Source organism: Myotis daubentonii, chromosome 11 (genome assembly GCF_963259705.1).
Source record: "Myotis daubentonii chromosome 11, mMyoDau2.1, whole genome shotgun sequence".
Classification (NCBI taxonomy): Eukaryota; Metazoa; Chordata; class Mammalia; order Chiroptera; family Vespertilionidae; genus Myotis; species Myotis daubentonii.
In genome coordinates this window covers 56,108,016-56,134,996 of record NC_081850.1, presented here as the reverse complement: position 1 = coordinate 56,134,996, position 26,981 = coordinate 56,108,016, and the positions used below count along the sequence as shown (strand labels likewise).

The window sequence follows — 26,981 nt, the reverse complement described above, 5'->3', positions numbered from 1 at the left end:
GCACACCCAGGACTTGCCTTGCTCAGCGCTGCTGTTCAGGATGGCACTCAGGTTGGTGGTTTCCAGGGTCCCCTCAGGTATAGGCTCCCCAGAAAGTTCCGAATCCTCAGAGGGAAAGGTTGGAGTTGGAGGTGTGTTAATGGGTTCAACTTTTGCTTCTTTAGGCTGAAGGAAGAAGAAGGAAAAAAAAGGGACCCAAAAACATTTACTTGGCAGGAAAGCAGGGGGAAAGGGCAGTGAATAGTATCATGGAGAAAATAATATATCCACAAAGTTCTGAGTAAACCCAGAAGAAAGCTTAGACCTGCCTATTGTGTACCTGGCCAACCTGCCAGGCCCTGAAAGAGGTGCATGTAGGAGTCATCTAATTCTGTTCGGTTTACAGCAAGACTCTACCAGACTTGGCTGAAGCTCCCTGAGCACAGAGACCACATTTCCGTATCCCAGGCTGGGAGAGAGGAGGGAGGTGGTCAGTAAAGATCTATTAGATCAGGGAATGAATGAGTAAATGAACACACAAATGAATGAAGTAGGCTGCATTCAGTGAACGCTGTCTAAATCCAATCCCAGATGTGCGCTGGCCATGAATGCCTCTGAGTATAAGAGATGGGTGTGGCTCCCTTTCTTGGACACTTCAGCTTCTGTGTACCTTTTCCAAAGCCAGTTAATGCCTCCACCAACTAGGGAAAAAAGAAAGAAACAAAAAACCCCAACAGTGGGAAACACAGAGCAGTTCAGAGATCCAGGCAGAAATCTTGATTGGCAGGGGTCGGGGGTCAGCAAAGGTCATGACATCATCCCCAGACCCAGGCTCTGGAGAGACAGGGCTTGCCAGTGTTCAAACAGTCTCACCCCTTTCTGAGCTCAAGGGGCTGGGGGATGAAAGGAAGGATCTGGCTGACCATTGTTGGGCCTGTGATGTGAACCAGAAACAATTAAGGCACTAAGACTTCGGGATTCATTTGTGACTGCAGCTATCACTAACCTATCCTGACTAATAACAGAAAATTATTTCCTTAATGTCAGAATCTAGTGTATAAACAATGAATCTATGGTCCATCAGAACAAGGAGGGTTCTTATGGATCTAATGGTTCTTAGAATCTAATGGTTCAGTTCTGACAATCAATCTTGGGTCAAATCTCAGCTCCCCACTTATTTGCTTTGTTATATTGGGCACGGCTTATAACCTCACTGAGCCTCATTTCCTCCTCTGTGAAATGGGGCCAATGAAAACTACTTACAGGGTATAAGTGCATGGAGGTGCTCAGGACAGGGCCGTAGTATGAGCCCATCAATATGTCAATATCACTAGAATCCTAAAGTTTGAGAAAGAACAACACCTCGATAGTGATTTTCTCTGGTATTAAAGATGTTTGTTTTATCTTTTTAGTTATCTGCAGTTGTGGGTTAAAATAATGAATATGAAATATTTGTGTGCTAAAAAAATAATATCATTTGTGGTATTGTAAAATCTCCAGAACAATAAACGAGGTGGGGCTAGAAGTCTTCAAGGAGTTGGGCCTTGAAGAATGAAAAGAGCTTCCAAAACCAAGGATGGAAGAAGGCATTGGAATGACAAAGGACACAGCATTGTCTGGGTCTGACAACCTGTGCTTGGTGAGGATTCCAGGACAGAAGCAGGGGGACAGAGCCAGGAGGCGGAGAGAGGGAGGGGGCTGGATCTTTGGTGAGAAGTCTTGCCTGGGCCTGGGCCATCTGTGGGGTGTGAGGCTGGGGCGTGGCATGGGCAGGTGTGTACTTTTGAGAGTTCACCCTGGTGCCAATGAGAGCACGGGTTTGGGGAGTTGAGGTTAGGCCAGGAGACCAGGAGGCTGCACTGAAGAAGCCCAGTGAGGCAGGAACCAGGGTGGCATTGTGGGGGCAGAGAGCAGGGTCCACCCCAGGCGGGGCTGTGAAGGCCTTTAGGACCTCCCCATTCCTCCCAGCTGCTTGGTGACCCCGCAGGGAGTAAGGACCCTGTCGTAGGCAGTTCCTCTCCTCTTCCTGCCGGCACCCCTTGATGGTCTCTGGAAATCCCGTCTCCAGCCTGGAGCAAGGCCGGTGGCTGGAAGTGAAGCCTCTTTACCAGGGACTTGGGCTTTGAGACGAGGCAGGTAGGACAGGTGAGGATGCAGGAAACGCAGGACAATAAACGAGGTGAGGGGGGCTGAGCTCTGTAACTCCAGGTGGCAAAGGCTGAGTTATATGAAATCACCGACTCCAGTCTGTCAACCATAAACCTCCTTTGGAATCTCCTAAAAAGGGGGTCACAAATCCCCGCTCAGGGCAGAGCGTGAATCTGGGGAGCTGACCCTTGGCGGTTGGTTTTTGGGGGTTAGTGTGGATGGAGACCAGTGTGGTCAGTGACAAAATAGGAATGTCAAGTCTTAACACTTTTTTTTATTAAAAGTGTGGTAATTTTCTGAGCCCACACTCATATTCAACACGTATTTCCTGAGGCCTTACCATGTGCCAGGTCCTTTGTTAATCCCTGGGGAAATGGAAATAAATAACTAAGATAGGGTGGCTGTCCTCAAACTGTTGAGCTATGGGGACACACAGACTCAGACCCAGACACAACAAACTGCGATTGAATGTGACACATGGGACAGCAGAAGTGAGAGCCGAGTGCGGGGAGGGAAGTTGGCCACGGCCTCCAGCGAGGGGCTGCGTGCGGACGGGTCCTGAAGGACAAATAGGAACTGGCTAGGCACAGAGGGGGCGGAAAGGGCTCTCTTTGCAGACAGAACCCAGGAGTGAAGGCATGGACGAGGGGAACGTGTTGGGTGTGTTTGGAGAACTGTGAGAATTTGGGTGTGGCTGGAAGAGAGATCTTGGCTGTGGGTCAGAATCACCTGCAAAGCTTTTGGTAAGTACGGCTTCTGGGACTGCACTTCAGACCTTCTGGGTTTGACTATCAGCCTAGGCAAGAGTTTTTTTAAAGACCTCCCCATCTCACTGTCTTCCCCCCTCCCCTTCCGAACACACACACAACTTTGATGCACAGCCAGGGCTGAGAACTACAGGAATATTAATCTAACTCGGCATAAGATAGAACTTTCCAGAAATGGAAAGGTGTGTCAGCAGAAGCTGACTTAGCAGGGAGAAGAAATGGGGTAGCAGGGACTCCTGCCTTAAATGGGGAAGGAGGTGAGGAGGGGCTGGCTCTTTAAGGCCATGATGCAGTTCTCAGGTCATGGCTTCTGTCTTGAAGGGTGGCAGTTGGAAAGGGTGAAGACAGGGAAGTAATATTCATTCCCAGAGAGAAGCCAGACAGAGAGGGAGGGGAACGTCTGAGAGCGAGAGGGAAATTCCCCCAGCTTGGAGCGGGGCAGCCCTGGAGCTCCTCCAGGAGATGGTGAAAGGGGAAGTCCCAGCTCAGGGTGACATGACCGAGGGCGCTCTGGTCCCTCCCCAGGGGACTCGCCCTGCCACCTCCCCCCTGGGCAGTCTTGGACAAAACGCTACACTCTTCTCCACCTCAGTGCATCCTTGGGGGAATGAATGGAAAAACCCAGCCCTGCAGAGGAAGCTGGAGGGAGGGAGTGCCCTGCGGGAGCGCAGGAGGTTCTGATACCCAGGATAGGCATCTGAGCCTCAGGACCGCAGCTCCAGGACCTCCAGGCCCAGAGCCACAATTCTTCAGGACTAAGGGCAGCCACAAGGGTTTGGCATGGGGAGGGGGGTCCCAAGAGAAACAGGCCCCCTAACACATCACCTCAACCCTCACAAATAGCCTCTAGTCAATAGAACATCCACAAAATTCACTGAGAGCTGCCTGTGCCAGGACCGGCCTGTGAGTCTCCCACGGGTCCATTCATCCCACTTTCTCACCCCGTGAAGCCGCCTGCGCCATTCTGACCGAGGAGGAAACCGAGACTCAGGAGGTGACGTTACTGGCTCCGGGTCAACAACCAGTAAGTGGCAGAGTTGAACTCACACTTGGTGGGACTCCGATCTATACTGGTTCCCTTAAAACCACTGAGGAGAGCAGGTTGGGGAATCTGGGAAGGAAGTGTTTGGGGTGCCCCAGAGACCACTGAGCCCATCAAATGCCTTTTCCACCTCTCCACACACTTTGGGGATTTATTCCGTTCTCATTCCCCGCTGCGATGCACACCCACATCTGCCCTTCACTGCATACCCTGGCCCAGGACAGGAGGCCCAGCTAGGGCCTGACTCCACCACCCTGTGACCCTGGCAAAGCCACCCCGTCCTTCTGAGCGTCCATCTCCCTTGCAGGGTTGTTGCAAGGATTAGATTAAGTCATATATACAAAGCACCAGCCACACAGCCGGTGTTGAGAAATGCTGGTCCTCTTCCCTCCCCTACCCTTTCTCTACTTCTGTCCAAAGCTGCCCATCTCCAATGCCCCCTCCATTAGGAAAATCTCCTCCCTGACCAGCCCCTCCCCCTGATCATCTCATGCTCTCAAAGCCTGCTCCCCTCTCCCAGGGCCACCTTGGGTCCTGGCATCTTTGCCTGAGTTGGCCTCACTCCTAACTGTGAACTGGTGCACTGGGTGTGTGTGTGTTGGGGCAGCATCAGGCCAGAAGGCTCAAGAGACCACCATTCTGTGCCCTGGGCATACTGATGGAGTGGCCAAGGGCTGATGGGCACACAGGATTGCAACACTGCTCAGAGCCGAGGTGGCCACTTTGGACCCTTGACTCCCTGCATCAAAGCTGCCCAGGAACTGGCAACATCACCCAGGCCAGCAGCTCAAAGGCATGGCTTGAACCCTGGCTGAGACACAGGGGACCTGTGCTCTAGCCTCCGCTCTGCCCACGCACCGAGAGCCAGTTTGTGCCCCTTGCCGGGCCTCAGCTTGCCCGTCTGTAGAAAGGGCACCTTTAAGAGGTGACCGTTAAGTCCCTCCAGCACTAACAGACTATGGTCCCGTCCTTCCCCACCCACACACCTGTCGCCAGAGGTTTATCATGTATAGCCTCTGCCTTCTTTCCATCTCTCCGCTCTTCGATCAGAGATGAGTTTGTAGGGTGAGCCAGACCAGTTGAGATTGCTGGGCTTCTGTGTTCAGTGACTCAGACACTGCTGGCTGTTTTCCTTAAAGCGGGCTCCGTGGTGTCTCCACAGTCTGACTCAGTGCTTTCGACACCACTTCCTTGTCTGGGACACGGGGCGCATTCCCAGGAGGGTGGAGGCCTGGCCTCTGGGAGGATGGCTGACTTTCCCATGGGGTCAGAAGTTAGCTCCTGGGAGGACGTAGCAACTTGCAGGAGTGGGGGCCCTGACTTCCTTCTCATAGCCAGAGTCCCGAGTGAGCAGATGTTACCATAGCCGCCATTCAGGGACACATCCTTCATGCCATGCATGGGTCTGAGACCTGGCCTTGCACTGTCTCATCTAAGCCTCTCAACAACCCCACCAGATAGGCTGTTGTTTTATGGACGAGGAGTTGAGGCTCAGAGAGGCTGAGCAAGTTCCCCAAGGTCACAGAGCTGGAGGCAGCAGAGAATAACGTTTGCCTCTGGACAGCCTTCTCATGCCGCAGCACAGGGAGCACTCGGGTCACTGGTGATCCCATGCACTGGGGTTCTGCAAAATGCCCCGTTGGCCAGTACCCTCCTGCTCTCCCCAGATGAGCTGACAACGGAAGTCACTGATCTGAGGACAAAGATGTCAGACCTAGGCACGCTCCAGGAACTCTCAGGCCTCTAAGAGCTGACCCAGATGACCTGGTGTCACTCCAGAACTCACCGGGGCTTGAGTGTAGGTGTCAGCTTCTAGGATCTCAGCGACTCCATCTGTAACTCCGTCTGTGACTCCGTCTGTCTCCAGAAGCCCGCTGGCCTCTCCTGATGCCTGTGTGGAGGCAAATGACACCAGGTAGAGGGCGCAGTTTACAGCTGGAAAGTCAGGGAAACTGCCTCTGATGGAGGAGTGTGTGTGTGTGTGTGTGTGTGTGTCAGAGAGGGACAGACAGACAGACAGGGAGAGTGAAATTGAGGAGAGCATGTGCATGGTACACATGCTTGGTTATTGTTTTTGTTTCCTTCCACATTTTATTGCTCAAACAAACAAACCCCCACAACAATCAATTTACAGTTTCTCTTTCATACCTACTTGCATTTTGTCCAGGTTCCCTTTAATCTCCCTCTAGAGGCACTCTCAATCTTTGCGTGACTGTCATGGGAGTTTTACATTGGGAGCAGTTACATTGGAAGCATGCCTTCCTATTGCCACCTCATCTTCATAATTAGCCACCTAATGGCAGTCAAGGAGCCTGGGTGCTGTGGACTCCTGCCTTGTGTCTACTTTTTCAATATTTTCCAATCATCACAGCAATGCATAGAGGGAGGCACATGGACACGTGCGGCTTCCCTCCTCTCAGCTCACAGACACGCCGGGCCTGGACCCCGGCCTCGGCCTCGAGGAGTGCGGACATGCTCACAGAGCCAACCCCACCTGGGGCGGCTTTCCAGCTAAGCAGCAGTCTTCTTTACTAAATGAATAAAACCAACTCGTGTTTTGTTTGAGGGTTGATACCACCCAAAGGGGAACCGACAGTCTAGGGCTCTGCCACGCTCTGCATCATGTATGGACGCTCTGCATCATGTATGGACGCTCTGCATCATGTATGGACGCCCTGCATCATGTACGGCTTCTGCCTGCACGGCCTTTTCCTCTTCCTCTCACCACCACTCGCCTGTCCTTGGTCAGGCACTGACTCCTCCCTGACCTGCTCTGGCTCCTCCTCCCTCACCTTCCTGCACCGTCCCTGGAGTTGGGGAGTAGGTGTGGCTTATCCCTTCACCTCCGGCATCCCCCCAGGTCTGCCACCTGGCAGGTGCTCAGTATCCCGTGAAGGCAGGGAGGAAGGAACAGAGGGAGGAAGGGGGAAAGGACCTATCTTTTTTCTCCCCGGCCCACCACCCCACTTCCAACTCAGGAACTGATTCATTTGCCAAGCATAAAAGCTAAATTTAGGTTCACTCTTAGAGGAATTTACACCCAGGGTGCCTTAGAGTTTTAGCTTCGATTTTAGAATCCTGACACCCTTTCTTGGCAGGAAGTCTGGAAACCAGGCCACTGACTGCCTCAGCTGCAGAAACACCTAACACCTTAGAAAAAAACACAACCCCCCACAAACACCAAAGAGATGGCTGCAGCTCTTAAAAATAAGAAAATAAAGCCCAAAAGCCCAAAATAGGACTTGAGGCAGCACTTGCCAAGATGAGAGATTTTAGAGGCTCCATGACGTTGGGGATGAAGAATTGCCTGGGCACCCAGCCTTGCCCTGGCAGACGGGTTGTTGGGGCTGCAGGGCCCACTGTATGGGGTGGATGGGGGCGGGGGCGGGCTAAGGGAGGATGGGAGCTCACCGAGGATTCTTCGGCTTCACATCGCTTCTCAGGAGCCCTGGGGTCGGAGTGGATGGTGAGCTGCTGTATGGACCCCTGGGGAAAAGCAGAGAGGTCAGAAGCCACCGCTTGCACGTTTATAGTACAACCATCCGTGGAAACATGATTGTTTTTGTAACGGAGAAGAACCGGCGACAGGGCAGTATTGGCCGTGACAAGTAAACCAAGCCACCCCTAGGCCCGCGCTCATTTGGGGTGGGTGTCTTTGCTTGAGCCAATGTAATTTGAGCCCCACTGTCTGGACAGCCCCTTGGGGAGTATTGTGTTCAAAGCACAGACTCACACAGCGGCCTCCTAGCTGCTCTAAGGTCTCCAACTTGTCAGGGGCAGCCCCTAAATGCAGTCTCTCTCTCCAGACGGGTCTTTCCCCTGCGGCCGGAAGCTTCTCGGCTGGAAGCCTCGCCCCAAGAAGAGCTGCCAACCCGCCTCCCTCCCTCCACACTTTCCTCCTCTCCCCACGCCTGACACCTCATTCTCCACAACCCACCCAGAGTGAGGGTTTAAAAGCTGTTCACTGGATGTTCACTTCTTAAAAATCTCAGTCTTCCAGCACACCACAGGTAAACCCAAACTCCACCCCACGGTCCTGTCTCGCATCAGTGAGCCCAAAGTCAGTCCAGGTGCTGCCTAAATAACGTAGGGGTTTTCTTTAGAATGGCTTGTTCATTATAGCCCATTCTGACGGTAAAGTCAGTTTTCTGATATTTTTTCAGGGCACACTGTCCAAAAGGAGAGAGAGAAGCTCTCTCCCTCAGGCATTCCAGCTTGTGGCACCCTCTGCTGAAATCACTGCATCGGCCACCCTCTCCAAAGACACACACCCCCGAAGGCTCTAGCAAACCCTCCTCTTCTTATAAATGAACCAAGTGCTTTCACACAGGCCGTCTCGGTGGACTCTACCACCCCATGACGTAGGGTGTCTTCTCCCCACTTCCAGATAAGAGAACACGGAGAGGCTCAGGGGACCCACGACTGTCTAACCCCGTGGTCGGCAAACTGCGGCTCGCAGGCCACATGCGGCTCTTTGGCCCCTTGAGTGTGGCTCTTCCTAAGCCTTAGGAGTAGCCTAATTAAGTTAATAACAATGTACCTACCTATATAGTTTAAGTTTAAAAAATTTGGCTCTCAAAAGAAGTTTCAATCGTTGTACTGTTGATATCTGGCTCTGTGGACTAATGAGTTTGCCGACCACTGGGTTAGACTCTAACCCATCAGGATACACTGCACACTCAGGACTGGGATCCAGGTATTGGGTCCCAGCCTAGCGTGTTTCCCACCGTGCATGCATGCCTCTTGGAGGACACAGGGATAAAATAATAACAAGCATATTCGCTCATGTTTGCTACAGTGTCCAGCGGCCTCCCTGATCTGCAGGGCTTGGACTCACGATGAATTTCTCCAGCTTCCTGGCTCCTGCACTGCCCACGAAGAGCCCGGTTTTGGGCTCGAAAACCAAGGCCCGGGAGGACCGCTGGAAGGGGGCGTGGCCGTGCTCCTCGCAGTCCACCAGGAGGATCACGTCCTCGCCCTCGACCATCACAGCAAATCGGTTCCACCTGCGAGTCATGGCGGGCACGGAGAAGGCGGCAGCCTCCCGGGACACGGGGGAGCCGGGCTCTGTGTAGTAGAGGATGACCCGCTGGTGGCCGTCCTCCACGGCCGAGAGCTGCAGGCCCAGGTGGATGACCGTCTGGCCGGTGTCCATGATGGCGAAGAGCATGCCGCCTCGGTCGCTGCCGGGCTTCACGGTGACGCTGATGGCGAAGTCCCGGAAGAAGGTGGGCGGGATGAGGACGCTGGCCGGGCGGCCTACGTTGGCGCCAGGCCCGAAGCTGTAGGCTGGGGAGCCACCGTAACCTGGGACAAAGGACACGGATGGGGACAGCGGGAGACCAATGATCTCCATGAGGTCCACGTGGGCCTGGGAAGCCGGTTCTGCAGGGAGGGAGAGAGAGGCCACGCTTCACATATATGTTCAACTATGCTTGGAACCGTAGAGGTCACCTGAGATGACCTCTACCGGAGGCGTGTTCACCTGCACCGTACAGTGTAACAGCCGTTAGCCACGTGTGGCCAGCGAGCTCCTGAAGGGTGGTTGCCCCCACCGAGATGTCTCATAGTGTGAAATACCAATTTCCAGTACTTAGTTTAGACAAAGGAATGCAAAATACTTCATTAATGATGTTTACATGGATTACATGTTGAAATGATAATGGGGGGAAATACTGGGTAAAAGAGATAGATTTTTTAATTTTTTTAAAGAATAACATGAGAAACAAGCATGTGCTCTCCCCACGCCCCCTGACTTAAGAAAGAAAATACCAATTCAGCAGGAGCTCTCATGAACTCTCCAGTCCTCTCCCCCTGCCATGCCCAAGAGGCAGCCCTGGGGGACGTGGAGTGCCCACTCACACGCAGACTCTGCGTGTTCCTTAGGTGAGGATGTGTCTCTAACACAGTGTGGGACCACTGCATGCCTCTAAACCCCATATACACGTTGGCAAGCCGCATGTACTCTTCTGGCACTTTTTATCTCTTGCTGTATTTTTGAGGTTTGTCTTTGTTGATGAACAGGGCTGTGTGACTTATGTTTTAACGACAGTACTCTATGGTGCAAATAGCCATAATAGCTTTCCGTGGATGGAAAGTGGGGTTTCCATCATATTGCAAACACTACTGCTATGGACTTTCTTATACATGTCTCCTCGTGTGTGTTTACCTGCACAGGTAATTCCACCATCTGGGGGTAGGATTATTGGATGATAAGGGGATATACACTCACAACTTCACTGAATGTTGCTGAAATGTTCCCTGAAAGCCCTCACTGGTTGCTCAGTGGTCAGAGCGTTGGCTGCAGATTGATGGGTCCCGGGTTTGGTTCCGGTCAGGGCACATACCTCGATTACAGGCTCATTCCCTGTTGGGGTGTGTGTGGGAGGCAACCAATTGATGCATCTCTCTTACATTCGTGTTTCTCTCCCTCTCCCCCAGTCTCTCCCCCTCCCTTCCACTCTCTCTAAAAATCAATGGGGGGAAAAATATCCTAGGGTGAGGATTAAAACACAAATAAATAATAAATAAAATGTCCCCTGAAGCAACTGTGCCATCTTTTATTGAGACATAATTGACATATAGCATTGTGTATCTTTGAGGTGTATGTAATGTGTTGCTTTGACACACTTATGTAGTGCAATATGATTTCCACCTTAGCTTTAGCTAACACCTAGGGCATGTCAGGTAATCATCATTCCTTTTTTGTGGTGAGAACGTTTAAGATGCACCTGTACCATTTTACATGCCCGCCAGCAGTGCGTTCTTGCCAACATGTAGAGGAGGCAGGGGATGTGATTTGGGTGAGGCCCCCAGGGCTTTCCAACTCCAGAGATCACGTTGATTTCTTATTCCCCTCCAGTGCCTCATGCTGCGGCAGGTCCTCCTTCTACCTTGAATGCTGTCCCTCTGTCACCCACCCTACCCAGCCTCACGCCACTCAGTTATTTTGTCAGGATAACTCCTTTCCATCAAGACTCAGCCTGATCTCACCTCCCTTGAAATACCTTGTTTCACCTCCTACACCTACACCCCTTCCTCCCCTTCCTGAGGCTGTATTAGATGCCCCCTCAGTGCACACTGGGTCCTCCACCATAGCCCCCAGCACACTGCATTTCACTCTAGGGGGACGTGTCTCTCTCACCATTGGACCATGAAGACAAGGCCCCACCATTCATCTCTGTGTTCCCAGCACCCGGCCCAGTGCTGGTGAATGAATGAATGAAGTCCAGCCCGCTCCTTTTACAGAAGGTGTAAGTGAGGTTCAAAGAAGGAAGGGGTTTGCTGGCTACGAACTCAGATCCGATTCTCAACCCAAAGCTTTTTCTCTCCAGTTTGGAGCACGCATTAAAACAGAGATTAATTAAAGTACGACAGACCTCAGAAGGCATAAATAAAATGATGGATGAATCTGGTTAAATTTAACGACAGAGAAATTTTTAAAATTTTGGAGAGCAAAATAAAAATCCCCACAATGTAAAATAAAATCCCCAAATTGGACAAAAATATTTGCTACGTATATTACAAACCACAAAGTAATTATCCAGATACATGAAGCCAACGAGTAAGCAGGAGGGCAACAACCCAAGAGAAAAATGGGCAAAGAATAAGAAATTCTTTCCACAGCAAAAGAAATAAAAATGGCTCCTAAACACAGGAAAAGACAGTCAACCTCACTCAGAATGAGAGAAACGTAAGTTACGACTACAAAGATATACCCTTTCTTTCCCTATCAGCTCGTGAAGATAGAATACTGGCTAACATGCGGAGTTGGCAAGGGCTGGAGGACACAGGCCATCTCATGCCATGCTGGGGGGGGGGGACCGGGGGGGAGAAATTGGTGTAAAATCTGTGGGAAGCACTTTGCCGATATTTATCCAAATCACAAGTGCACAGGTACTCTCCGATCCAGTAATGACACCCCTATGAATGTTTTAACAGATAAAATTACATGAGTACAATGTGAAGCATGACCAAGAATATTCATTGCAACATGGTTTGAAATGTATAGACGTGTCCATCTTTGGGAACGGTTAAATAAATAACAAGTTTTTATTTATTTATCCCTACAATGAAATGCAATGCAGCCTTTAAAAAGCTGTGATCCCAGCCTGGCTGGAGTGGCTCAGTGATTGAGCATCGATCCATGAACCAGGAGTCACGGTTTGATTCCAGGTCAGGGCCTGAGGTTGTGGACTCTGTCCCCAGTGTGGGGTAGGCAGGAGGCAGCTGATCAATGACCTCTCTCATCATTGATGTTCCTAAATCTCTCTCCCTCTCCCTTCTTCTCTAAAATAAAAAATATATATATTTTTTATAAAGATGTGATTCCAGCTATGGGCAGGTGGCTCCGTTGGCTGGGGCATTGTCCCATACGATGAAAGGATGAGGGTTCGATTTCTGATCAGGGCACATACCCAGATTGGGCTCGATCCCCAGTTGGGGAGTGTATGGGAAGCAACCAATCAATGTTTATCTCTCTCTCCCTTCCTCTCTCTCTAAAATCAATAAACATATCCTTGCCCTAACTGATTTGGCTCAGTGGATAGAGCGTCGGCCTGAGGACTGAAGGGTCCCAGGTTCGATTCCAGTCAAGGGCATGTACCTTGTTTGTGGGCACATCTGCATTAGGGGGTGTGCAGGAGGCAGCTGATCGATGTTTCTCTCTCATCGATGTTTCTAACTCTCTATCCCTCTTCCTTCCTCCTATAAAAAAATCAATAAAATATATTAAAAAATAAACATAGCCTTGGGTGAGGATTAAAAAGAAAAAGGTGTGATTCCTTAGTTATTAACATGAAACAATCCACAAGATGTATTAGGTAAACAAGGTACAGAATAGAATCACTATCAGACTTTTCTACTTGTACATGGTGTGAAAAATAAAGACACTGACATATTCTTAAAGATATTCACTCCTTCCATCCCCCTTTACACATTACAAAACCTTCTCTTCTTGCTTTTACTCACTCAGATATAGCCCATCTCTGTATAAGTGGGAGGGGGTGGGGGGGGCGGGGAGAAGGAGGGAGGATGGAGAGTGAAAAGAAATAGAAATAAAAGCAAACACCCCACTGAGATTTCTATTCTCCCTCCACAGTTTAAAGATAAAAACAAAACAAAACCCGGAGCACCCTGCTGACAGCCCGCTTTCTCCTTCCTGTGGCCAGTGAAAGCTTTCCCTTCTTTCCCTCCAGTTCCCCTCTCTCTCCCACTGAGAACAGGACGGGGAGCTCCTCCGCAGGGATGCCCTGGGCTTGGGGGATGCGAGGTTCCACCAGGAGCAAATGGGCCAGAGCCTCTCACGGGGTCATTTGTTTGCAGGTGGTGTCCAGGGTGTCCCAGGGACAGGTGGGGGTTTAGGGGATCGGGGCAGGGGCTGAAACATTCCCACCGGGACGCCTGCTTAAGCAATACAGCCCAGGCTTCCACGTGGCAATTCTGGGAATTCTTGGTCCCAGACAGATTCTGCTTTAAAAAATAATCCCAAATCTACCCTGGTTTAACAGACAGGGAGACGGTGGTCAGGAAGAGCGCTCCATCACCAGGGGACGCAACCAGGAAGCAGCAGATGGAGCATCTAAAGGATGGACGGAGGGAGGTGTGGATCTGCCTGGGGGGGCTTGCAGTCACAGGTCTCCTGAGCGGGTGCCCCTGCGGCCCAGGCCTGACTCGCACGGGGAGACTTAGTGCGCAGGCACCAGCTGCAAGACCTTATTTCCACTGGGTCGGCCACAGAGGGAGCCCAGCCACGAATCTAGAGGAAGCCCCAGTCAGCACAGCCCTGCTCTCAGCAGCCCCACCTCCCTCCACACACATTGTCCCACGGCATTGTCCAGTGGCGGGGAGCAACCCCTGGCCTGGAGTGACCTGTGCTGAGGGCTGCACCTGGGCCTGCTGGCTCATTTACCCTTGGCCTCTGGCAGAAGGGCCACCTGCTCATGCAGCCACCAGGGAGGGGAGGGGAGAGAAGCCAGAGCCAAGACAAACAGGCCTAGCATTTGGTCCATAGGCTTGTCCTTGAATGGCTCCGTGCTGGGCGGGAAGGGGTGGGGTGGGGAATGGAGATCACAGCTGGTGGGAAGACAGCCTACCATCCTGGAGGGGCAGGCTGGAGGGGGGCATGCTGGTTGGGGGCTGATCATAGAACTCTGGCCTCAGGAACCTCGGGGCCCTTTATGGGAGGGCACCACACTTCCCCCCAGATAATAGTACCTACCTCAGAGGACATTGTGGAACTTGAGTAAAATAATATTCCTAAAATGCATAGTTCATGGGAAGTGCCAGGCAGAGACTGAAGCCCCGATAAAGGTTAGTGAGGCCAGGCCGGAGGTCCCAGGTCTAACAAGGGCCTCACTGCATGCTCCAGGCTCCCTGCCATCTCCAGGATGCCCGGTCCACGGGCCCAGAGGCTCCCAAGGATGCACACAGCCATGGGGCAGCAGGGGGTCCAGGCAGGGGAGGCAGGACTCTTCAGGGGAGTCCCAGCTCTTCCATCGACTCTATCTGTGCTCTTTGGCAAACTGCTTCCCCTCCCTGACCTCAGTTTACCCATCTGTGTATCAAGGAGTCATACAAAATAGACTCTCAGAGATGCATTCACTCTGACATGTGTTTTCAGTGCCCTTAAAAACGCCTCCTGGGGCTGAATCTGACCTCCGTCAAAATCTCATGCCATTAATGGGTAGGGATAACTTTATTTACAATGGGGTTCTTCAACATACTTTTCCAGTTCATTGACCTGATAACATTTATAAGGCCCCCACATCGTGCCTTGCGTGATGCTGGGATATGGAGCTGAACCTAGAATGCAGGTGGTGAGGAAGCTTGCGGTCCAGGTGTCCAGCTAGCAATCATCTACTCAAAGTTCCAAAGCCTTCATGGATGAGGTCGAAATCCCATTCGAGACACCCTCTGCTTCATCTCCTCATCCTCCCCCTTTCCCTGTTTCTGTTTATGCTCACGCTGTTTCTTCTATTAGTAACAGCCTTCCCCATATTCTCACATTCTCACAGCTGATTCTTTCCAGGCTCACTCAGCTGCACCCCAAGACACCAGCGTCCCACCCCTGCCCTACACACAGAGCCACAGGCATCACCCCCATCAGGGCTTGGTACAAAGCAGGCACTCAGCAAAGTGGCCGAAGGAAAGGGGACAGACAGACGCCACTGGGCTTCATTCCCCTAAAGACTTCGGTTCCAGAGCACCTCTCTGGGGTGGCCCCTCCCAAGGGCACAGGGAGAGGAATCAGACTGCTTCAGAGATGGACCAGGAAAGGGAAAATCTGAGTAGTCACCGCAGGGTGCAACTTTCCTCCTAGGGGTCCAAAGCCAGTTTCCATGGAAGCTAGGACAAAATCCTAGCAATAAAGAAACAAACAAGGCAGGGTTCGGGTTCTCCTTCCACATAGACAACAGCGACCCGCCCAAAGGAGGTGAATAACTGGTGGAAACGCCCCCCTCTTTTCCTCCTCTATGGACTCCAAGATATCTGGCGCCTCTCCTCCCCAGTTGGGCCTCAGTTTCTCGTTCTGTGTAATGGGCTGATTCAGCTTGTCCATCGGTGGGGTCCTGGGCTTTGGAGTCTGACCTCCCAGGGAACTCTATCTGGCTTTGCAAAGCTCCAGCTCACAGATGACATCCGGGACCCAGCCCAGTGCTCCCGCTTGTTAGCATTTAAGGGGCTCAGAAGCGTCCCTCTGGCTCTGGGTCAACAAGGACTGTGGAGAAGCCAGACAAGCAGAACCTGAGGGGCTGAGGACATCCCAGGACTGTGCATGGCACTGGCCCCTGGCGGTCATATGGAGAACTACACCTTCAAGAAAACCAAGGAAGGGTTGCAGCTTGAAGAGATAGATACTCAGTCTGTGCCTGGGGAAACTTGGGGGGGCGGGGGGGTGCCCTGCAACAGAATTGGAGAGAGAGGCCTGGAGTGCAAGTCTGAGGTCACGCAGGGCCAAGTCAGGACTAGAATCCAGGTGCCTGCCTCCCGTCCTGTCCTTTTCCTACATCAGCTGCCTGGGAAAACAAAAGGCGCCCCTCCCACATCTCTCATTCCCATCTGTAGTGGTGAAGGCCCACAGGACACGTCAGTCAGCTTTAACAGGGGCACGCTGACTGCTCCAAGCTGGCTGGTATATTCCCTGGGGGCAGGATCAGGAGGTCCAGAGGACCCCATGCTGCTATGTCCAGGGGCCGGAGCCAACAGACCAAGGGTACACAGGCAAAGTTGGGGCGACTGCCCTGGGGACCCCAGCAGGGCCACTCTGGCCTGGGTTCCCCTAAACTCAGTCCCTGCATAGAGAGGAGGTTCCCACTACCTCTCTTGCTGCCAGCAGCATGAGCTAGGGAGCCACAGAGAACCCACCTCCATGTCCCTCCTCCTTGCTCCTCCTCAGGCTGTCCTGCCTTGGAGAGGACATTGTTGCATCTTCTCAGGACTGTTCTTTTCCTTCCCTTTGGATACCCCTACAGGGAGGTGGCCCCTGAGACTCTAGTTGTACCAAAGGCAGACCTCCTGGCCCATGTCTTCCCTTCCTCCCACCTCCCTGGAGGGTCAGCAAGCCTTAGACTCTATACACAAAGAGCAGCTCACCATCTAAAGAAGGCGTTTCCTCTGCCCTACACCCACTGAAAGGCCATCTGGTTTATGCTTGCACATCTCCACTGCTGGGGAGCTACTCCCCCCACAGCAACGCTGGCCCCTGCTGGACAGATTGTGCATGGCACTGGCCCCCTAGCGGCCATATGGAGAACTGCACCTTCAAGAAAACAAGGAAGGGTTGTAGCTTGGAGGGATACTCAGTCTGTGCCTGGGGAAACTTGGGAGATGAAGGGGGTGGGGTGGGTGGGTCCCTGCAACAGAATTAGAGAGAGAGGTCTGGAATGAAGTGGGTACCTTCCTACTGGGGCTCTCAGCTGGGCCCAGCTCTTCCAGCTGCTACGTCTTCGGAGCTTTCTCCTGGTGAGCTCCGGCATATCTCCCTGGAGCTCCCACCTACCTGGCTGGGCCTAGCTCTGCCTTCTGGGACTGTACACAAGTCAGCCTCAACTTCCACATCATGGTCTCTCAGATATTGCACAGAGCGATGGGCCAGCCTGGGAGGCATAGTCCCTCTCCTCGCCGAGCCTCAGGTTCCTCATCTTTGAAACGAGATGGTTTCCCAAGGCCCTTGCTAGGTCAGAGAGCCTCCGATTCTGCATTTTCCTCATCTCCCGTCTAATTTCTCTAACCACCCTTAACTGTGGTTCCTTCAGCCCACAGCCTCAGGCCTGGAAGGAATGACTCCAACAGCGATCAGGACAAACCCAGCCCTCCCACTTGGCTGTGGACAGAGCAGTCTGGCCAGAGGCAGGGAGTGATGTGCCCAGGAAAATGTCACAGCTCCGCCTAAAAGGAGACATCACCCCACCCAGGCCGGAGTCCCAGAGGCTCTGGGCTCTACCTGACTCCCTTCCTGAGGAAAGTGAACACAACAGATTTTATGCTGCATGGGGTCCGTCTGCACCCAGTAAAGCTGCAAGAGGTTCTTAGAAAAACCTACCACCAATGCGTTTCTTAGAAAAAGAACCGTTTCCCTGCCAGGGCAAAAATCCTGGATCAACCTAGAAGGGAGACCTGGGCTTGCCAACAATGAAAGACCTCATTTTTCCAAACTACAGAAGAGTATTTTTCTACATGTAAACTTAGACCGCCTCCTTCCCTTTTCCGGTTTTCATATATAGCATAGGAATTTTCCTGCTCAATGAACTTACTGTGTGAGCTCCCCTCCCTCCTCTCTCTCTCTCTCTCTCTCTCTCTCTCTCTCTCTCTCTCTCTCTCTCTCTCGCCTCTGGCCTAAACTGAGAATAGGATGTTTCTGAAAGGAGCTGGAGGTGGGCAAAGCCTGGCAAGGTGTGGGCCCTGCAGTTGGCTGCCCTGCCCAGCAGCTGGAAGAGCGGGGCCCAGCTGAGAGCCCCAGTAGGAAGGTACCCACCCAACACTCTCTCCAGTTTCCAAAGCATCCTTTCACCTGTTCCTTCCTCCAGGAGGAGGGCAAGGCAGGGACCATGCTCTCATTTCACAGAGGAAAGAATCAAGCCCCAGGGAGGGAATAACTCACTCGAGGCCCCAGGGCAGGAGCCAGCACTGAAGACCCAACGCTGGGCTCTGCCCGTTACAGCCCACTGCCTCCAAGGCTTCCCTTGTGACCTGGGAGAGAAGGGGTTGCACATCCCTGGGTCCCCATAGTTCCTGTCCATCCCTCCATGCAAACACCCTCACTTCAGTCTGGTGGTCAGTCCCCTTCCTTGTCTGTTATGATTAGAGATGGGCCACTGGGCATGGACCTTGCAGACTCATCTCACAGTCCCCAGCCAAGGGTGACCTATGGATGAATGACAAGAAACAATGAACCCGCAGCTTGCTGTGGGCTTGCTGTGTGACAGGCACCGCCCAAAGAGCTTTCTGCCAATCATTTCATCTTCACTACTGATTCTCTATGAGGTAGATAATTTTATTACGCCCATTTTACAGGTAGGAAAATTGAGGCTCAGAGAAGTTAATTTCTGCTCCAAGGTCATGAGGATAATAAGCAATTGGAGTCTGGATTCAAACCTCAATCGGTAGTATAGCCTGGTGTGAACATTCCAGCCCCGGCCACACATCAGAGTCACCTGGGGAGCTTTTAAAAAGTCCAAGTTCTGCTCTTCCTGCCTGGCCCTATGGACATAGGGTCTTCCAAGGCCCGGCCTGGGTGAGTTTGGTGCCCTCTCCAGTTGGCAGCCACAGGTAAGGGTTAACCCCTAAGGCTTGGGTGTCAGACAGACCTAGGCTTGAGTCCTGGGTCTGACACTAACTGTGTATGATCTTGAACATGTCACTTCAATCCTCTGTGCAGTGAGCTCACAGCATCATTGGGAGAATGGACACCGCAATGAGGGCTGTGCCCAGAACACTCAGGACCCAGTGTGAGTCCTGGCGAACTGGACCCGGCTGGCTCTGGGCCAGGCACGCTCACACCCTTGCCAGTTCCCCTCACAGTTGCTGAAAGGACTAATAATATCATTAGATAAGGAGTCCCAGCGACTAGGGAACTACGGAGGTCAGCCTGGAGAGAGTGTGGTATGCCACCTCATTCTGAGACCCAGGTCTGCTCGCCACCAGCCCCCTAATTGGTTCCCGTGCGAGCCACACAGGCCTCAGGAAGCATGGGTAGGTCCTGCTATCTTGCTGAGGGGAGGGTCTTCAGAGCCCTCCTTTGCCCCCTGCCCAAACCTCTGTTCTGAGGACCTGGGTCTGGACCCATCTCGGGGACCACGCGCACTGCCCCACGTGGCACGGCTAAAGCCGGCAGGTGTGAGCAGACGTGAGCAGCCACGGGCATCTGGGAAGAGCGCTGTAGTCAACTGCTCTGGATTTATGGGCCTTCCTTTTCCAGCGGGGGAACAAGGACTCTTTGAGTGGGACCAGGGCCTTGAATCCTGAGGATGACATCAGCTGGAATGAGTCATTCCTCGGCAGGCGGCTCTGGAGGGCTGGCCAGGGCTCTGCGAGGAAAACGGGCCTGGGGGGAAAGGGGCCTGCCGGGGGCACACGAGGGGCACCAGACAGGAACACTCGATGACCTGCTGGAAGGGGACACCCGACAACTCGTGGCTCCTGAAAACCGCCAGGCTCGGCACTGGAAGGGGACAGGGAACCTGGGCAGGCAGGGTCAGTGTAGACGCTGGACCAGAGGGTTTCAAACTGCATTCCCCAGGGCCAGGGGGAGGGGCAGAGAGGGGGCCACGGGCAAGGGGAGGGGAGACTGAGGAGAAGGCCTGCCCCTGGGCCCCCTAACACACACTCACACACAGATTCACACTCGTAAAAACACGCTCATAGAATACTTTTGCCTATTCACAACACACACTCACACATAACACACAGAAACACACATCTTCACCCACACTCATCCCACACTCATGCACACTGACACCTTCACATGCTCACACTCACACCGACTCACACAAACATGTCCATGCACAGATACTTTCTCACACGTTCATGCACACTTACCTGCCCTCATACACACCCTCACACCAAACAATTCAGACTTAATTTGTTTAATATTGGGTTCCAATTACAGCCTCATGTGAAGAAACCCACCTGCAGTTACAATCAACCCACTGAACCCCTTCCCCGTAACGGGTGCTGACTGGGGGCGCTGCGGGGAAGGCCTTTGCCTAGTGGCCCACAGAGGGTGCAGCCCACTCCTTCTGCCCTGGATGCCTCTGCAATGGTCTGGGGAGCGCTGACTGCACTTCCTACACACAGGGTTTCAGTCCCTCTGGTGTGGGTATGTTTTCTGTATTTTCTTCTTGTCGGTAAAACCTCCGAATATCAAATTTGGCTCATGTCTTCAAGTGTTGAGCCCAATGAACTCATTTTCTTGGAAGCAGTGCTAGAAGTGGCTGACCAATAAATAGGAACAGCTGGCCTAGACAGGCGCTACCTGGGGCTTGGCACAGAAGCTGGCACAGGTAGGTGCCTGATAGATGCTAATTTTATGAATGTATGAGTAGACGCATACTAGTGGCTCCTGTGTATTGAGCCCTTACTGTGTCCAGGGCACCAAGTACTTTACCTGCAGAGCAGTGGTTTCAACCGATCAGGAGATGTTTCAACACACCAATGCCAGGCCCACCCCGAGAGATGCTGCGTCAGCTGGTCCAGGAGTGGCGTGGGCATGGCGAGTCTGCACAGCTGCCTAGGTGATGCTAATGCACAGCCTGCATTCTTTACAACAACCCTAGTCTCACTGTTCCCAACCTACAGATGAGGGAACAGAGGCACAGAGAAGTTGAGTAGCTTGTCCACAGGAACACCGCTATTGGGTCCCAGAACTGGTGATTGAAACCCTCATCTGTCTGATGCAAAAAATTGAGTCTCTCTCTGCTCCTCTCCAGGAATGTCACCTCAACCCAAGGCTGACCCACTCCAGGGAACACACCCTGATCATGGCAGCCTCCCTGACCTGGGCACATCTGCCTCTCTATTCCCATTGTCTTGACCACCTCGCTCAGCACCGCCCTTTAGCTATCAGGAACAGAGCTCCACTGCAGCAAGAGATGGTCTCTCATGGCCTTCGTCTTCTGAGCAGGTCTGGGGCTCTGGTCGTGCTGGCCACCTGGCAGCCACTGCTCTCATTTTGGCAGACCTGACACATTTTCAGAGCTGGGAAAAGGATCTCCCAGCAGCATGGTATTGGGGAGAAAGACTCAGCCAGCTCTAGTTTCAAATCCCAGCTCAGCACAGAAAAGCTGTGCAACTTTGGACAAGACACTTCACCTATCTGAGTCTCAGTTTCTATATCTGTAACATAGGAACAATGCCAGAGAGTTTTGAAAATAACCTGAGACAGTAGACAGAAAATACTGAGCAGAGGGCTTAGCAAAAGCATGCAGTTAATAAAGTACGGTGGCTATGGTTATTATGAATGACAATATTTTTTTTCTCTCCCCCAGACTATTGTCTAGAATTGCCATGAAGGGTAGTTTCCGGAAATCTTCCCTCTCAGCCTCAGTTTCTTCACCTGCAAAATGGGGTAATACAACCTCCTTCACTAGGTTGCAGTGAGGGTCAAATGTGAAAATGCTCCCTCAGGTGTGCCTGCCCAGGTGTAAGAAACAACATGGACAGGTGCCTGGGGCTGAGGGTGCTTTTTGTTTTTCTCAGGTTAGTGAAATCTGAACGGACTGAAGTGCTATAATGTGGCCAATATAACTTCATAGGCAGAGTTTCCTGCCCCAGCCTGGCAATGGCTTTAGTAAAATGGGGCCAACCGCGAGGAGCTGAAACCTGGAAAACTGGTGCGGCACCCCACTCCATCCCCCAACTCACGCCTAACGGCAGCTGCTGGAAGCAGCAGCAACTAAACTATGATAACAATGGCCCGTGTTGACCATAGCGGTTTGAATGACGGCCTTCCAAAAGCCATGTCCATTGAACCTGTTAACGTGACCCTATTTGGAAGAGTCTTTTGCTGATAGGATTAAATGAAGGATCTCAAGGTGAAGAGATAACCCTGGATTACCCAGGTAGGTATTCCAACAATAAGTCCTTGGAAGAGACACACAGGGCAGATGTGACAGGGGAGGAGGGACCTTGTGACGATGGAGGCAGAGACTGGAGTGATGCCGCCCTGAGCCAAGGAATGCTGACAGCCACCAGGTCCTGGAAGAGGCAAAGGGGACTCTCCTCTTGAACCTGCTGACACCTTGACTTTGGGCTTCTGGCCTCCAGACTTCACAAGAATAAATTTCTTCTGCTTTAAGCCAATAGTTTGTGGTGATTTGTTGCAGCAGCCAAAAATCTAATACATTCACTGAATGTTTATTATTTGCCAAGTCGGACCTAGATTGGGTCATTTAATACTCACAATAACCCAGTGAGGAAGGTGCTCTTGTCTCTATAAACGAGGAGCTTGAGCCCTGGCCGGTTTGTCTCAATGGATAGAGCATTGGCCCTCAGGCTGAAGGGTCGCAGGTTTGATTCTAGTCAAGGGCATGTACCTCGGTTTCAGGCTCAATCCCTGGCCCTGGTAGGGATGCATGCAAGAGGCAACCAATCAATGTGTCTCTTTCACATTGATGTTTCTCTCTCTTTCCCTCTCCCTTCTACTCTCTCTAAAAATCAATGGGAAAATATCTAAGGGTGAGGATTAACAAAACATAAACAATAAACAAGGAGACTGCGCTGCAGAGATATTTGGCCACACAGCCAATAAGTGCAGAGATAAGACTTGGACCCGGACAGCCTGAGTTCAAGCTCCATAGCCCACCTCCCCTTGGACCTGCTTAACCAGGACACCAGTGCTTCTCAAATATGGTTCCTGGACCAGCAGCATCTGTATCACCTGGGAAGTGATCAGAGATACAAACTCATGGGCTCTACTCCAGCCCTACTAAGTCAGAAACTATGCAGTGAGGGCCAGCCCCTGGGCTTTAGCCCTCCAGGTGATGATGCACGCTCATCGTCATCTGCCCTGCATCGTGCTGCTAAGGGCCGGTGGCCAGCAGGAACGGAGGCCAGCTATGGGGAATCATGGACAGGAGACATGAACAGGCAGAGAGCAGCGGGGCCGAGACTCTGGCTCAGGACTGGACAGAGTCAAACCTAGACAGGGCCCCAGCCAAGATAGAGCTTCCTTCTAATCATAGCACAGCAAATGAGGGACATCCCAGCCACACTGATGGGAGGCTGAGTCCCTTAGTTAGTAGATGCCACTAACAACAGGAGGGCCCCAGGGCTGGGGGTGGGGCAGCCAAGCAGCCCCACATGGCGGATGCAGAGAGGCTTGCGAGCTCCAGCCCACCGTCTGGGCGTGCTGGGCAAGGGTTCTGAAGCTTGTGGTCTCAAGAGAACTGGTCCCCAGGGAAAGCCTGTCCTAACTGGGAGGAGCCCACGCCTTCCAGGCGGGCAGCGACAGCCACTTCCCTTGTCTCCCCAGCTCTCCTGCCCCACATTAGGCTTAAGGTACCTGAAGACTTCCAGGGAAATCCACGCCAGCCACATTAGAAGCTGGGCCTCAGAGTGACTCCTTCTAGATGCCTGCAAATGAGTCACCATCTTGCCCAAGAAACCCTCCCTGGCTGAGATTCCCCGGAAGTTCCATTCCTCCTTACTCTGCTATCTGTTCACTCGCTTGTGTCTCCCACAGGATTGTGAGCCCTCCAGGTAAGAATGCATTACCTATTTCATCTCTCTATCTCCCAACTTCTATCCCCTCCTCCCTACTCTGTTATCTGTTCACTAGCTTGTGTCTCACACAGGACTGTGAGCTCTCGATGTAAGGATGCATTACCTATTTCATCTCTATATCTCCCAACTTCTATCCCCTCCTCCCTACTCTGTTATCTGTTGATTGTGAGCCCTCCAGGTAAGGATGCATCACCTTCTATTTCATCTCTATATCTCCCAACTTCTATCCTCTCCCCTCTAGCACAGGGCCTGGCTGGGGTGAGCAAAAACTGAGCACCAATGAATGGATGAATGAATGAATGAATGAATGAATGAATAATGCACATGTGAATGAATGAGCTTAATAGATTCTGGACAAGAGTGATCATATGCTTATCTTATTATATAGTATTTATTATCATCAATCACAAAGAATTCTCATGAATGCTAGCTATTGTCATAGTAATCCCACCAGCACCATTTAGCACAATATGCATTTAATAGCCTCATTCTCATCTGATCCCCATGATGAAGGTACAGTGGAACCTTGGTTCTTGAACTTAATTTGTTCTGGAAAGCTGTTCAAGGAGCTATCTGTTTGGAAACTTTTTTTCCCATTAGAAATATTGTAAATTGAATTAATCCATTCCAGATCCCTAAGTGATTCCCTGTTTTAAACTTTCTTGTATACAGTACATGTCTAATGTCTTGTTTAATCTTTAAACACTTTAAAAACAAAAAGGACATGAAATGTATAGTAAAAAATTTTTTTTGTACACACGAGAACTTACCTTTAATGTTGAGAGCTATTAATGACTGAATATGGAGAGGAGGGATGGAGGGATGGAGGGATGGAAGGATAGCGGGATGGAGGATGGAGGATGGAGGGATGGAGGGATGGAGGATGGAGGATGGAGGGATAGAGGGATGGAGGGATAGAGGGATGGAGGGATAGAGGGATGGAGGGATAGAGGGATGGAGGATGGAGGGATGGAGGGATGGAGGATGGAGGGATGGAGAATGGAGGAATTGAGGATGGAGGATGGAGGCATGGAGGGATGGAGGGATGGAGGATGGAGGGATGCTGGGATGGAGGGATGGAGGATGGAGGATGGAGGGATGGAGGATGGAGGGATGGAGGATGGAGGGATGGAGGGATGGAGGGGTGGAGGATGGAGGGAAGGAGGATGGAGGGATGGAGGGATGGAGGGATGGAGGGATGGAGGATGGAGGGATGGAGGGATGGAGGATGGAGGGATGGAGGGATGGAGGGATGGAGGGATGGAGGGATGGAGGATGGAGGGATGGAGGATGGAGGGATGGAGGGATGGAGGGATGGAGGGATGGAGGATGGAGGGATGGAGGATGGAGGGATGGAGGGATGGAGGGATGTTATTGTTGGGAAGGGGAGTCCCCTTCCATAAAAATACTGGGTAGCTCTTCTGGGGCTCTTTCTCGCTCTAGTCTCTTTGTTCCACTAGAATTTGCTTCAGGCTCCCTGGGCCTCTGTCTCACTGAAAATCTATCCAATGATGTTTGGTTTTGCCTGCGTTTTAACACTTGCCTGAAGTGAAACACTACATTGTGAGTGAGCTAGTTTATCGCATGCTTGCTACTTCTTTGTCAGGGTGATATTTGTCAATAAATACTTACAGCACAATATCCAGAGATGTTAACAACGCAAGGTTTAGCAGTAAACTGGCTCATACTTGCGCATTCTCTCCTTTGTTTGTTACCAGAGAGACTCATGACTCATCATGCAGGTATCAGCATGAAAGGGTTGTCCTGTCGAGAATTGAAGATTTGTTCGACAACCGAGACATATTCTTCTGTGAGCAACTTGGTCGAGAACCAAATTATTTGAGATGGGAGACGTTTGAGAACTGAGGCTTGACTGTATAATGGAGTACAGGCACCCCCGGCTTTTCGAAAGTTCATTTTACGCCACTTCACTGTTATGAAAGACCTACATTAGTACCTGTTTACATGAACTGAAAGAAATCCAAAGAGGATTTTGCTTTTATGAAAAAAGGCGAACATAGCACCCAGTACTTGTTTTGCAGCAAGCGCTATGGAAGCAATGCGCACCCAAGCGGCACTGCCAAGCTCCTTCCCTGGGCAACTACACTCAGCATCTCAGGATCAAGCTCCCGTAGCTTTGAACTGTGTCTGTGAACATCTGTACATGATCTCGATGTATTTTGTGTACCTGCTAGCAAGATGTGTCCGACGGTAATTGCTTCTACACTTTATACCAGTGATGGCAAACCTATGACACGCGTGTCAGAGGTGACCCGCGAACTCATTTTTTTGGTTGATTTTTCTTTGTTAAATGGCATTTAAAAATATAAAATATGTCAAAAATATAAATCTTTATTTTACTATGGTTGCAAATATCAAAAAATTTCTATACGTGACATGGCACCAGAGTTAAGTTAGGGTTTTTCAAAATGCTGACACGTTGAGCTCAAAAGGTTCGCCATCACTGCTTTATACCATTTCGGCTTATGAAAGGTTCATAGAAATGCCCTACATTTCAGGCAGTGAGGGAAACCTGTGTTTATAACCTCCTCACAGAGGCTTGATGCTAACTTTTCTGAGGCTGAGATCTTTCTCCATCCTCCTGGCTGACCCTTAAGCAGAAGGGCTTTGAATGACCAGCCTTCTGCAAAAGGCCGCCCTTGGCTCTCACCCACCAACTGTGTTAGGAGCATCGCTCATAAACTCACTGGCCTCTTAGACTTCAGACTAAACTCCAGCTGCGTGCACCTTCCCCCGCCCTGAAACAAGGATCTGGGTGGGGAATGTGAACCACATATGCTTCCCCTTCTCCATTATCTACTCTTAGGGTTCTTGAGATTTGGCTGGAGGCCTCAGGGAGGCTGCTCATGGCTTATCTGGGTGTTAGAGTTGAGCTGGGGCCACTGGGCAAGATTGGATGGGATGGGACAGGCCAGTCCTGGAGGTTCCAGGAACAGAACAATACAATTCCTGCTCCTCATACATTCCCCCACCCCCACGCTCACCCCCGCCCCATGGGGTGGGAGGGCCATCATGGTGGGAGGACCTTGGAAGAGTAATTCTGGCCATTTTTTAAGTCTAAGTGAGGCATGTCCTCGGGTGTTTCTTGCATTCTTTGGCGTGGTTGACAACCACATGGTCAATAACATCTCTTAAAGAGCCGCTAACCACATTTCTCAATTCACCCATAATCTACATTATCCCAGCCCCAGAGAATGCAGCCACATGGGGAGACAGAATCCCTGAAGGGAAGGCAGGGTGGACCTCTCCATCTTTCACTCTATCCTGGTGCCAGCTGAGGGTCCGGACTTGATCACAACCAG

General features: G+C 51.6%; 1 protein-coding gene across 3 annotated transcripts in view; it reads right to left on the bottom strand.

Moving 5' to 3' along the window:
- The window catches only part of COL15A1 (collagen type XV alpha 1 chain), a 98,672-nt gene that overhangs the window by 54,344 nt on the left and 17,347 nt on the right, over window positions 1-26,981 (bottom strand). For all 3 annotated transcript variants that reach the window (XM_059657476.1, XM_059657477.1, XM_059657478.1), the window contains exons 3-6: window positions 8,774-9,321; window positions 7,348-7,422; window positions 5,723-5,827; window positions 18-165 (exon numbers count right to left, since the gene is read on the bottom strand). In XM_059657476.1, the coding sequence (XP_059513459.1) occupies window positions 18-165; window positions 5,723-5,827; window positions 7,348-7,422; window positions 8,774-9,321 (876 nt within the window). The remainder of the gene's footprint in view (window positions 1-17; window positions 166-5,722; window positions 5,828-7,347; window positions 7,423-8,773; window positions 9,322-26,981) is intronic.